Source organism: Telopea speciosissima, chromosome 1 (genome assembly GCF_018873765.1).
Source record: "Telopea speciosissima isolate NSW1024214 ecotype Mountain lineage chromosome 1, Tspe_v1, whole genome shotgun sequence".
NCBI classification, from domain to species: Eukaryota; Viridiplantae; Streptophyta; class Magnoliopsida; order Proteales; family Proteaceae; genus Telopea; species Telopea speciosissima.
The window spans coordinates 49,697,806-49,710,188 of record NC_057916.1 but is presented as its reverse complement, the minus strand read 5'-3'; the positions used below and the strand labels follow the sequence as shown (position 1 = coordinate 49,710,188).

Here is a 12,383-nt window from a genome sequence, read left to right as displayed (position 1 = left end):
TGGTTGGCATCTTGAACCCTTTTGGGAGGGTCTTGAACCGTACCTCATCAGTGAATGCTAAATCCGTAGTGAAGTGAAAATTATGAATCGGGGCTTGGTTCTTTCCCCTTATGACTTTTGAATTTGGTCTTGGAGTTCCAAGACTTTGTCGTTCAGGACCTTCGTCACATGCGAATCTTGATTCTTGGCGTTTCCCTATATCTCCTTGTTCCTTCGCCGAGTGTTGTTTGCATTGCTATGGTTCTCGCTATGCTTCGGGGAAGGAGATCTTTCTCCTTTCGATAGTGGAGGTGGGGGTATGGGAATCCCCTGTAGGAGACCGCGTTGCATCTCCAACATCTGCTCCATCTTGTCATCCCAGCGGGCCTACATTGCGTCGAACTATTCCACTGTTACGTGGCGTGGTGGGTCCCTAGGAGCCTTGGATGAGACTCCTCCTGGCGCGGCAGCTCCTGGTCTTTTGGGATAGGATCTTCACCTTCTTGCCGGGAAGCAGTCGGACGGGCTAAGGCTCCTCCTTGACTAGCGGCAGAAGGCCCTGGAGGAGGAATAGCCGCTGCGGCAACAGTGGATCGAGTGATCCTTGACTGGTTTCTTGTGTTGGTCATAGTGGAATTTTCTTAGGTCTTCGTTCTCCGTTCCCACAGATGGCGCCAAATGTTGTGCAAAGATTTCTGCCGGAGAGAAATCTACCCGCGGCACAACTGATATGCTAGTGTAGAAACTAGATGGAATTGGGAATAACAAAGATGAGACTGGGGAATAATACGCTTTCTTTATTGATCATTGAATGCTGTCTATCGAGTCCCCTTACATGTGGGTCTAAGCCCTTAATTTATAGTAATGGATGGGATCTTGGGCGATACTTCCTATTTTAATAGTTTCCTTTTCTGGTTGCACGGTTTTAGGAAACTCCCATTCTGATTGTGATCCCCCACAAATCTTGGGATCTCCAAGATTCTTAATGCATGTGGGGTCTTCTCTTGATGGTTACGTAACTGCCATAGTGGGCCTAGCTTCATAATCGTCATGCGCGTGGGATTCTCCAAGCACGCCCCCAGCTTCCTTTTGTTTGCGAACCTGAGGGGACCACGTGTAAGGTCAGGATTGGAAGTGCAAATTATGGCGTATCAGCCAACGTGGTAGGGGAGTGGTTATCAGATCTAGTTTGGGAGAGTTCATTGCTGCTAAGTGCTCCTATTGCTTGGGTTTTTCTGCTTCAGCTATGGAGGTGGAGGCCATTCATGATGCTCTCATTCTGGCCCATTAAGCACTTGTCTATATTCTCTGTTTGTCGGCCACTTATTGCTAGACTTAACAACTCTTCTGGATCACTGGACTTGGCCAGGGATGCTGTTGTGGATGATATTAAGCTTTTGGTTTCTTATTTTTCTCATGTATCTTTTTCTTTTGTTTCTCGCATTTTTCCAAGGAAGCCCAGTTTTTGGCTTCTAGTGCGTGAAACTCTCACGTGTTTGGTGGTAACGCCACCTGTGTGTCTACTTGATCTTTTTTTTTTTGCTGGTTAGGAGATTCTCCCCGGGTTTCTTTTGCTTATGTTGACCAAAAAAACTAGCGTAATTTTTAAAATTCCTTTTACCCCACACTCCCCTACCCCCAACAAAAACAGAAAAGAAATTAAAAAGCAACTGACAAAAGGTTTGCTTGGCTCTGCAACTCTTTAGTTTGAGAGATAACCATTTTCTCTGCTATAATGTTGTGAACCCCATGTCCTCTATTTTTGGTTAGTGAGATCAGCAGCAGTAAGAAGTTGGATAAAGAGGGACTTTAACATTTAAGCATTCTTCTTTGTTGGCTTTTTTACCATCCACCAAAATACCATCTCACAAGTGAGATCTAACGGCTCATCATCCAGTTTCTCTGAATTATTGTGCTTGCTTTTATGTCGAAGGAATCCCATAATGGCATTTTCCTGGTGCAAGTCCTACTTTTGGGGGGCCAAGGGGGATCGTTTGTGGGTCCTAACCTCGGTATTTTTGTAGAAAGTGGCCATTCTCAAGATTTGAACATGCATGTTCACCCTGGCAGCCTGAGCTTTTTACACCAAGAGACAAATCCTAGCTTGCAGTGCTGCGCACAGTTTTTATATTTACTTTTAAATCTAGAGCAAATTACTCTAACCTTCCCTGATCTTTCTGACAATTCAAGGAATCTCCCCTACCTTTTTGACAACTATTCAGACCTCTCCTATTTTTCAAACTTGGTTTCACTTAACTCAAGTCTGTTAACGATGTTAGTAAATTATCTGTTGTGACCAAAATACCCTTACACCTTTCCCTTTCTTCTTCTTCTCCTTCTTCTCCTTCTTCTTCCTCCTACCACTGCCACCGCCAGTACTACCTCCACAGCCACCGCCCCACCATATTCTCCCTACCCCAACTCACCCCCTCCATCTGTAAATTCCATCCCACCAACGTATTCTGATCTAGAACCCAGATTAAACCCATCCACTAGAATGGGTTTAATCAGTCCAACGACCTTGTTCTTCACCTCCATTTTGATCTTTCCCAGGAAAGATCAGAATTTTAGCCGGAAAAAGTGTTTGATGGTTCAGGGCAGGAAAGATCAGAATTTTAGCCATCAAAAGGTCCAAACCCTATCCCTAAAATTCTGATCTTTCCTGCCCCAATGGCGTGCGTCGGCATACTTCAGTAGCAAAGAAAAGATAAAATGCTTCTTTTTCGGGTAGGAACTGACTAACTACTACTACTAGCAGTCTTCTAATCTAGTCTCTTGCATAGGTGCATTGCGAATGCATGCTCAAATAACAGTAAACAACAATGACGAGCTGTAGAGAATCAAAAAAGGGTTTTCGATTTGGGAATTAGGAGTTTTCGATTTAGGGAATTCATGAAAGTCTTCGTCTCATAGCCTATAAATACCGGATGATTTCTCAAGATCTTTATTGCAGCCTTGTTTTGTTCTCGCTCTCAGTTTCCTCTCCTTTTACGTGTATTCTCTCCGTCTTTAAGTCAATTGGTGTATACTAGGTTTGAATCGTTCTTTCTTTCCTCTGTAATTGCGTTTGATTTAAACTGCATTTTTTCTTTTCTTCTGTTCAATCGCTCAACTCGGTCTTGTTGAACTCTTTTCTTCCCCCTTTCTCTCAAATTTCCAGAATTTTCTGTTGAATGTACATTAAATTTTTTTTCTTTTTCCCTCTGTCTCTACTGAACAAGGTGAAGTTGCAGTCAGCGGAGGTGAAGAACAAGGTCGCAAGCTGATTTTGCAATGACAGAAATGTCTCTGCCGGTAGCTAACTGTTGAAGAGCTTGCAGAAGGGCACTGGACTGACAAATTGCATCATTGGAACGTAGATCAGCCTGGATCTGAGCGAAGAGGATGTCCATTTATAGAATATCCAAGATTGGAGTTCTACTTTTCTTCTGCGCAGATGAGTTAAGGTGGTTCAAATGGCAGCGTTAGATAAGTTTTCCGGTGTTGGGTGCCTTTGTCTACGTTTTCAGAGATTCGAAGAAGAAAAAGAAGAAAGGGAAAGGGTGTGAGGGCAATGGGGTAACTTCCTACAGATCAAAAAGTTATAATTGGTAGTTTTTTTAGTTTTTTCAAATTTATCCGTTACCTAGTGTTAAAAAACTAACAGATTTGGGCTAAGTGAAGCCCAGTTTGAAAACAGGGGAGGTCTGAGTAGTTGTCTAAAGGGTAGGGGAGGTTCCCTGAATTGTCAGAAAGGTCAGGGGAGGTCTGAGTAATTTGTTCTTAAATCTAATGTACAATCCAGTTGGACTAACACCATGCATCTGTTATGTGCTATTGCCTTGGTGTTTACAAGGCACCTTGTATAAAGGTGTAATTCTAATATTTTGCTTTAGTGCTTAAGATACGGGTTGCGACAAATAGCTGTATCTAGCTTGGGCAATTTTTTATTCAATAAAGAAATATTACAATTCTTTCATCATTTAAAAAAAAATTTTATGCTAACCTGATTAATTTTATATTTTCAGCCCCAAAGAATACAGTTTTCAAGGCGTCGCCTAGGTGGGCGCCTTGGATGCCTATGCCTTGGTGTCACCTTGCATCTGGACCCCCTGCAATGCCTGACCCCTAGCAATGCCTTGGGTTTCCTAGACGCCGGGACAACTATGCCAGTGATTCAGATAATGCTTGGTTGCTCTGAATTTTTACCTCTTAATGATATACAATAACATACTTGTTGAAGTCATTCCTCTTATATAACGTCAATGACTTGAGCATGTTTTATAACATGGATGACTTAATGTTCTTCCTCTTATTATCACCCCCTCCCCCTTTTCTTTCCCTAGAAAAGAGTAGTGAGCAGTGATTGAACTGACATTCGACACATGGTGTATGAAAACTAATTGCAATCTCCCTTGAAATTGAGTTAGCAACTAAATGGAAAGAAAAGTTGATAGTTGTTCCTGTCATCATCTGGTATCAAAACAGTATTATTGATAGTTTTATTATTTTTTTATACAATTGCAATCTCCCTTGAAATTGAGTTAGTAACTTAACTTTCAATCTATAATCGAAGTGGAAGGCCTTTCAGATGATAATTTCAAGAGGGACATGCAAGCTAGAAAAGATCTTGACAAAGCCATTTTGCTGCAAGAACAACTTTGGAGTGAGAAAGCCAGAAACAAACGCATCAAACTTGGAGATAGATGCACCAAGTTCTTCCATCTTTCTACTAAAATCAGAAGAGCTATGAGCAACATAAAAACTCTTGTGTTAGAAGATGGAACAACCCTCTTTAACTCAACAGAAATAGGGGAGTGCCTTGTGTCCCACTTTGAGAACTTTTTCAAGAGGGGAATTATTCGACAAAGGGATGATTTGCTTGAATCAATTCCAAGGCTGGTCACGGATCAAGACAATGAATTTCTAGCTCGTGTGCCTTACATAGAAGAAATCAAAGTTGTTGTCTTCAGCCTAGATCCTACTAGTGCCCCTGGTCCAGATGGTTTTCCAGGAGTATTCTTCAGAGTCTGCTAGGACATAGTGGGCCCTGATGTCTGTCGCGGAGTGCAAAACTTCTTCAGAGAAGGTGTGGTCACCAAAGGTATAAACAATAATTTTATTACTCTCATTCCTAAGGTTGAAAATGCCAATCAAGTGGGCCAATACAGATCAATCTGCCTTGGAAATTTTTTCTTTAAATTAATTCCCAAAATATTGGCTACCAGGCTCTCCTCTATTCTTCATAAATTGGTTTCAGCAGAACAGGGCGCCTTCCAACAAGGCAAGGTTATTCATGACAACATTGGGGTTGCTTCGGAGTTGACAAACATTATGCACTCTAAGTGCAGGAGAGGTGGTCTTGCTCTTAAACTGGACATATAGAAGGCTTTCGACACTCTAGAGTGGGATTTCCTTTTTGCAATTCTCCGGGCTTTTGGCTTTTCTGATTTGTGGATTCATCTGATCAAGCAGATTATGCTCTCCACCAAAATCTCCATCTTAATCAATGGGGGTCCGGTGGGTTTTTTCAATGTGGAAAGAGGCCTTCGTCAGGGAGACCCCCTCTCCCCCCTCCTGTTTATCCTTTTTGAGGAAGTTCTGTGCTGTGGCATTGGTGCTCTGGGTAACCAAGGCAAAATTAGGCCTCTCTCAGGCCGTCAGGTATCCCCTCCCACTCACCTCTTATACGCTAATGATCTTTTCATTTTCATGAGAGCAGATCTTAAAAGTGTAAAGAACATCAAATCCTTCTTGGAAGCATACGGCAATGCCTCCAGGCAGCATATCAATCTTGCGAAAAGCAAGGTTTTCCTGGGCCGAGTTCCTATGCCTTGCAAAGAAAGAATTCTTTCTGTCCTTGATATCCTTGCCAGCAGTTTTCCTACTCGGTACTTGGGAGTGGAATTGATCAAGGGGCGTATCACTAAGGCAAACGTTCTCCCTCTTTTTGACCACTTCAAGAAAAAACTCTCAGCATGGAAGGGTCATCTTCTTTCTTTAGCAGGTCGTGTTGAGTTGGTCAGATCAGTGATGAGCAGCATCCCGATACACAATTTCTCTGTCTATTATTGGCCTGCACCCACAATTGCCAATATGGAGAGGTGGGTTCATAATTTTATTTGGTCAGGAGATTCTGATAAATCCAAAGCAATCACTGTCAGGTGGGATGCCCTATGCAAACCAAAGTTTGAAGGAGGTCTTGTCATAAGGCGTCATAGGGAGATCAACCTAGCTCTTTTAGCAAAATTTGCTTGGTCTATTAAAAGTGGAAAAACAAGTCTTGCGCCTTTCATGCGAGGAAGACTGGTCAACAGGGATGGGTCCTTAAAGCAACATGTGGGATCTACAATGCTTTCAGGCCTCAAGAAAGTCTGGAGTTTTGTTCAAGCAGAAGAGCGTTGGATAGTGGGCAACGGTGAGTCCATTAATTTTTGGTATGACAAGTGGTTGGGTGGTCAAAGCATTGAAAACCAACCAACTTATGCCTCTCCAAATTCCTAGAAATTTTTCGGCCATGGTTTCAGATTTTATTGAAGGTGATAATTGGGTTCTGCCCCAAGTGAATAATCAACTTCTTCAGGGTTAATAAGATCCAAAGCCAGAAAATTACGCCTTCAAATAGGGAGGATGCTTGAATCTAGACCCTCACTAAATCGGGTTCCTTCTCTGTTCTTTCAGCTTGGGAAGCACAGAGACAAAAAAGCCTCAAACCGGACTGGACCTGGGCTGTTTGGTACAATAATCTTCAGCCCCACATCTCTTTGTTTAGTTGGAGATTACTTCACAACGCCCTGGCCACGGATGATAATGTTCGTCGTCGAGCTGTCCCGCTGGTTTCTCGATGCGATCTTTGTGAAACCGAAGAAGATTCAAGGGACCACATATTTCTTAATTGTGGTTTTACAATCCAAGTGAGATGCTCAGTTTTTTCCAGGAAAATTAGAATGGTTTCCCTTCTATTGAGCTCCTCTTCTCATGGTGGCGAAGGAAGGCGAAAATGGTAAGGCTGCCAGGCATATGGAAGGCCCTTATTTCTATTGTATGCCACCAAATTTGGGGAGAAAGGACTAGAAGACGGTTCGAAAACCAACGGCTCTTACCAAGGCAAATTGTGCATAGGTGCATTATGGAGATCAAAGACTGCTCAACAATCAAGGAAATCCAAGTATCTACAGTCAATGACCTTATGACTGCCAAGCTTTTCAATGTTGCTGTTGCTGCTCCTTCTGTTAAAAGGGTGCTCGAGGTAAAAGATGCTTGGGGATCACTTGGGGATCACTAAAAGATGCTTCTCTTCTTTCCAAGGAATGGGAACTAATAACCAGGCAGAGATGGCAGCCTCCTTCTTAGGCATTAAAAATGCAAAAGATCTAGAAGTGAAGCAACTCTGGGAATGTGGTCACTAGCTTGACATCAAATATTCCCTAGTTTTTTCTGCAACATTGGTGGAACGCAGCTCCTTACCTCTCCTCCATTCAGTGGCATATCACCCACTGTTTCAGAGAAAGTAATGTCCCTGCAGACACCCTGGCCAACCGAGCTGCTAGGCGCAAAATTTCTGAGCAATGGAATGACACTCCAGGCTTCTTAGCTCACTCTATCAGCTGGGAAGCTGTGGGCAGGCCCTACTTTCGTTTCAGCTAGCTTTTTCTTTGTTTTGCTCTTCTCAGAGTTGTTGATCCCTAGAGGATCACCTTAGCTTCCATTGCTTGTACATTCTTTTCTCTTATAATATATACTTGCTGACCTTCTAGGGAAAAAAAGAGTTAGTAACTTAATGGAAAAAGAAAATGATAGTTGTTCTAGTCATCATCTGGTACCGGAACAGTGGTATTGATAGTTTAATTAATTAGTTTTATTCTCTTTTATACAATGCTTCAATTGCTTCAGGTTCTCCTTTTCTCACTTACTTTCAAGTCCATAAGAAGCTAACTAGGATCCAACTTCTGCAGAGGCATAAACGGCTAAAGAAGATATTTATTGTGCTTCATGAAGAACTAAGGGTAATTTTTGTTCCCCATGTGCAGTTCCTTACTTTTAAATTGCCTCTTAAGTCCTCTTGTTTTATCATGCCAATTTCCGTTCCATCTTTATGTGGGTCTATTGTCTCTTCACAGCAAATCAAGCAGAGAATAAAAGATTTTGCACTGGCATAATACAAAAGAGGGAGGAGTCAGCATTTTTCTTATCTAAAGTTGTATCTGGTGTTTTGAGTATGGGAATCTTGCTCTGGTGGGGCCATCATGTTCAAGTTTGTATCTCCAGTGTATGTAGTACTCGAGGGCCTAGGCAACTTATGAAGAAGCTGCTGAACTCTATTGTGGAGCAACTGATGGTATGTCATAATGATCATGAATGAAAGCCTGAGTCTTGAACTCTAGAGTGGATGATTGATGTGTCCTTTGAGGGACTAAGCCGTTCGGGCACGATGGAAGACAAGTGTAGAACGAATAGAGTGCCAACAATGATTCCGAGCTATTGTATGGAGATTACTCCAATCCCCAGAAACACAGAAAACCAAAAGAAATAGGAGGGTGGTTTATTTAGAAGAGATAGACCCGTGTGTCCATGGACCCTATTTTTATGGTGGCAGTCACTGTAAGTTATTACTGTAACCTGTTGATTTGTTACTTCCAAGAAATAATGGAAGCAATAGTTTTTATTGATGTTGAGACTTAAACGATTCCTATCTTGTAATTTTAACAGAGATTGGATGATTATATATAAGTGTTCAGATCCATAACATACACATTTCATAACTAAATAAATGGATGTTTCAAGTGTTTCTTCTTCTTGCCAATCTAAGTGATTGTTGGTCATTGTTCTTTTAACTATACACAGAGAGATGGGTCCTGCCCAGTGAATTAAAAATCAGATTGGATCGGCATGAAATCAGCCGAGGCTGATCCTGATTCCAGCTGATCTGATTGAATTGGTAGTCCCTGACATATCCGACCATTTGGATACCTAAGAGATGGTCTGGATATACCCCATATGTCAAATTTTAGATACAAATTCAATAATTCATCTCATTTCCACGTACACATTTTAATAGGATTGGCGGACCAGAAAACCTCCTCTATAGGTGTATTTAGAACTTGACAACTTTTAATTGCCATTTGTCTCATTCTCAAAATGTTTTTAAGATAGGATATAGAAGAGCTTTAAAAATTAAATTAAAATGACATATAATCATGTCATTATCAAAAGGTGTTATTGTTATGCACATTATTCGAGTAAGCATATGAAATGATACTATTACTCGTATTGGAAAATTATGTCTCATACCAAAAAGGCAAAAAAGTAATGTCATAAATTATTTAACAGCTTTTGAAATGTCAATAAGAAAATTCATATATATATATATATATGCAAAAAAATATTTATGAAATTTTATTTTTATTGAATTTTCTCGCTTTTTATCAAGTTCATTTTGCTTTTCCATTGGTTTCGATTGGTCTATTAGGTTTCTATTTCTATTGGTTTCATAAAAACTCAGACCGAAGTCGAGCCAAAAATAGTTCAGTTTGGTCCGACTGGTTTGGAATGAACTTTTATACACCCTATCAAACAGTGTGACTTGTAGTTGGAATACGGATCCAGAATGCGGAACCAAGTGGTGATGTACCAATCTGAATGTTTTAGATGGGTCATGCCGTTTAAATGTGTCCATATTGAAAGATCCGCTCGGGTCAAGATTTCTTACTCATTCTTTTTTTTTTTTTGTAATCATGATCTATGACTCAATGAGATGACTTGTAGAGTTGGAATAGGATCCACAATGGCCGATCTAACCGGTGTTGTACTAATCTGGATGCTACAAATGGGTGATATACCCCATATGTCAAATTTCAGATACAAATTCAATAATTCATCTCATTGCCACGTACACATTTTAATAGGATTGGCGGACCAGAAAACCTCCTCTATAGGTGTATTTAGAACTTGACAACTTTTAATTGCCATTTGTCTCATTCTCAAAATGTTTTTAAGATAGGATATAGAAGAGCTTTAAAAATTAAATTAAAATGACATATAATCATGTCATTATCAAAAAGTGTTATTGTTATGCACATTATTCGAGTAAGCATATGAAATGACCCTATTACCCGGAAAATTATGTCTCATACCAAAAAGGCAAAAAAATAAGGTTATAAATTATTTAACACCTTTTGGAGTGTCAATAAGAAAATTCATATATATATATATCTATATATATATATATATATACAAAAAAATATTTATGAAATTTTATTTTTTATTGAATTTTCTCGCTTTTTATCAAGTTCATTTTGCTTTTCCATTGGTTTCGATTGGTCTATTAGGTTTCTATTTCTATTGGTTTCATAAAAACTCAGACCGAAGTCGAGCCAAAAATAGTTCAGTTTGGTCCTACCGGTTTGGAATGAACTTTTATACCCCTATCATACAGTGTGACTTGTAGTTGGAATACGGATCCAAGTGGTGATGTACCAAGCTGAATGTTTTAGATGGGTCATGCAAGTGGTGATGTACCAATCTGGATGTTTTAGATGGGTCATGCCGTTTAAATGTGTCCATATTGAAAGATCCACTCGGGTCAAGATTTCTTACTCATTCTTTTTTTTTTTTTTGTAATCATGGTCTATGACTCGATGAGATGACTTGTAGAGTTGGAATAGGATCCACAACGGCCGATCTAACCGGTGTTGTACTAATCTGGATGCTACAAATGGGTGATATACCCCATATGTCAAATTTCAGCTACAAATTCAATAATTCATCTCATTTCCACGTACACATTTTAATAGGATTGGCGGACCAGAAAACCTCCTCTATAGGTTTATTTAGAACTTGACAACTTTTAATTGCCATTTATCTCATTCTCAAAATGTTTTTAAGATAGGATATAGAAGAGCTTTAAAAATTAAATTAAAATGACATATAATCATGTCATTATCAAAAGGTGGTATTGTTATGCACATTATTCGACTAAGCATATGAAATGACACTATTACTCGTATTGGGAAATTATGTCTCATACCAAAAAGGCAAAAAAGTAAGGTCATAAATTATTTAACAGCTTTTGAAATGTCAATAAGAAAATTCATATATATATATATATATATAGTTCTACCGACAAAGGAATGAATAGTAAAATTGACTTTTTACTGTAGCATGCTCACTACCATCCAAGAATACTTTCGGCGCCTTTTGCCTCCAAAGTCAAGACTCTGCCCCAAATTTCAATAGTTCGGGCCCACGCCCACTTGCTTCTACGCTCTGCCAAAGTTTCCTTTGAGATAAGGTTTGCTTTCGGTGGAAAAGTAAAGCGTCAAAAGCCTCCAAAGCTCTATAAGACCCTTCGTCTTCTCAAGGAAGAAGGAGAATTTGGAAGAGGAAAATAGTAGTACGCAGCATCGCTGTAACTCAGCTCTTCAAAGTTCTCTATCATCAAAAGATCTAACAGGGATCCCTTTCAAACATTTTAAATTTTATTTCTTCAAGTTCAAGTTGTAATTTCATCAAGTGTTCTTCAAATTGTAACTAAGATTCTAATTCAAGTGTTCGTAGCCAAATCCATAGTCTACAGCTGAAGCTACATTGGGTTACTATTCACTGGGTTGTTTGGGCAGCGCCTAGCAGCCAAGTGGTGGGCCCAGGTAAAAATCCATGAGGTTTAGTGCAAAGTACACCCCAAGGGGTCCATGATGACCTAACATGCATAAGGGGATGATTAAGGCACTGCCCATGGTGCCGAACCTAGGAATTGAAGCCTGTTCACGTTCTAAACAGGCTTTGGGCGATGCACTGGGCGATGCAGACATCACCCAGAGAATTAAAAAGGGCAATTTTGCTGATCTGCTATGGGGACCTCCACGTATGGACTGTAAACTGTGTATGGAGGTGGTGAATGACCAAAATTCCCCTCCCCACATCTGTCCATAAATATGAATACCTTGGGTGCCCAAGTGGGCCCCGTAGGGCTTGGAAACCCTGTTTGTGTTGGTCCAGCAGCACTGCTGAATTGGGGATAGTGTTGTGAGGCTATTATGACCTAGGATTATGTACTACTGTGGTAAATGACCATTCTGCCCCTAAGCCACAATCTCTGGATGATGCACCGGGACATAGGCCTAAGGCCTCGTGCAAGGCCCAGAGAATTCCAAATGATGACCAATTGTGCACCGAGTCAACCCAGTGAGCCTAGATCAACCCTAGGACATCCAAAAATAGTTTGGAATATTCAATAACATATTTCTGATTTATATCTAGGATTTGATCCTATGCTCGAGGCCTACTGCCAGACTGCAGCCGAAACTGAAACTACAACTGAGTTTATAGAACCAGACCTAGGTGAGTGAAATGTTATCGTGTATGTACGTGTAACAATAATATTATACCGACAATTAAATTCTTTAATTATAATGCTTTGTTACTTA

General features: G+C 40.3%; 1 protein-coding gene across 1 annotated transcript in view; it reads left to right on the top strand.

Moving 5' to 3' along the window:
• LOC122657722 overlaps positions 1 to 8,685 on the top strand; it is a 64,222-nt gene extending 55,537 nt beyond the window's left edge. The window contains exons 4-5 of the mRNA XM_043852521.1: positions 7,914 to 7,964; positions 8,079 to 8,685. Coding sequence (XP_043708456.1) covers positions 7,914 to 7,964; positions 8,079 to 8,117 — 90 coding nt within the window. The 3' untranslated portion in view covers positions 8,118 to 8,685. The remainder of the gene's footprint in view (positions 1 to 7,913; positions 7,965 to 8,078) is intronic.
• The last annotated feature ends 3,698 nt before the right edge of the window (positions 8,686 to 12,383 follow it).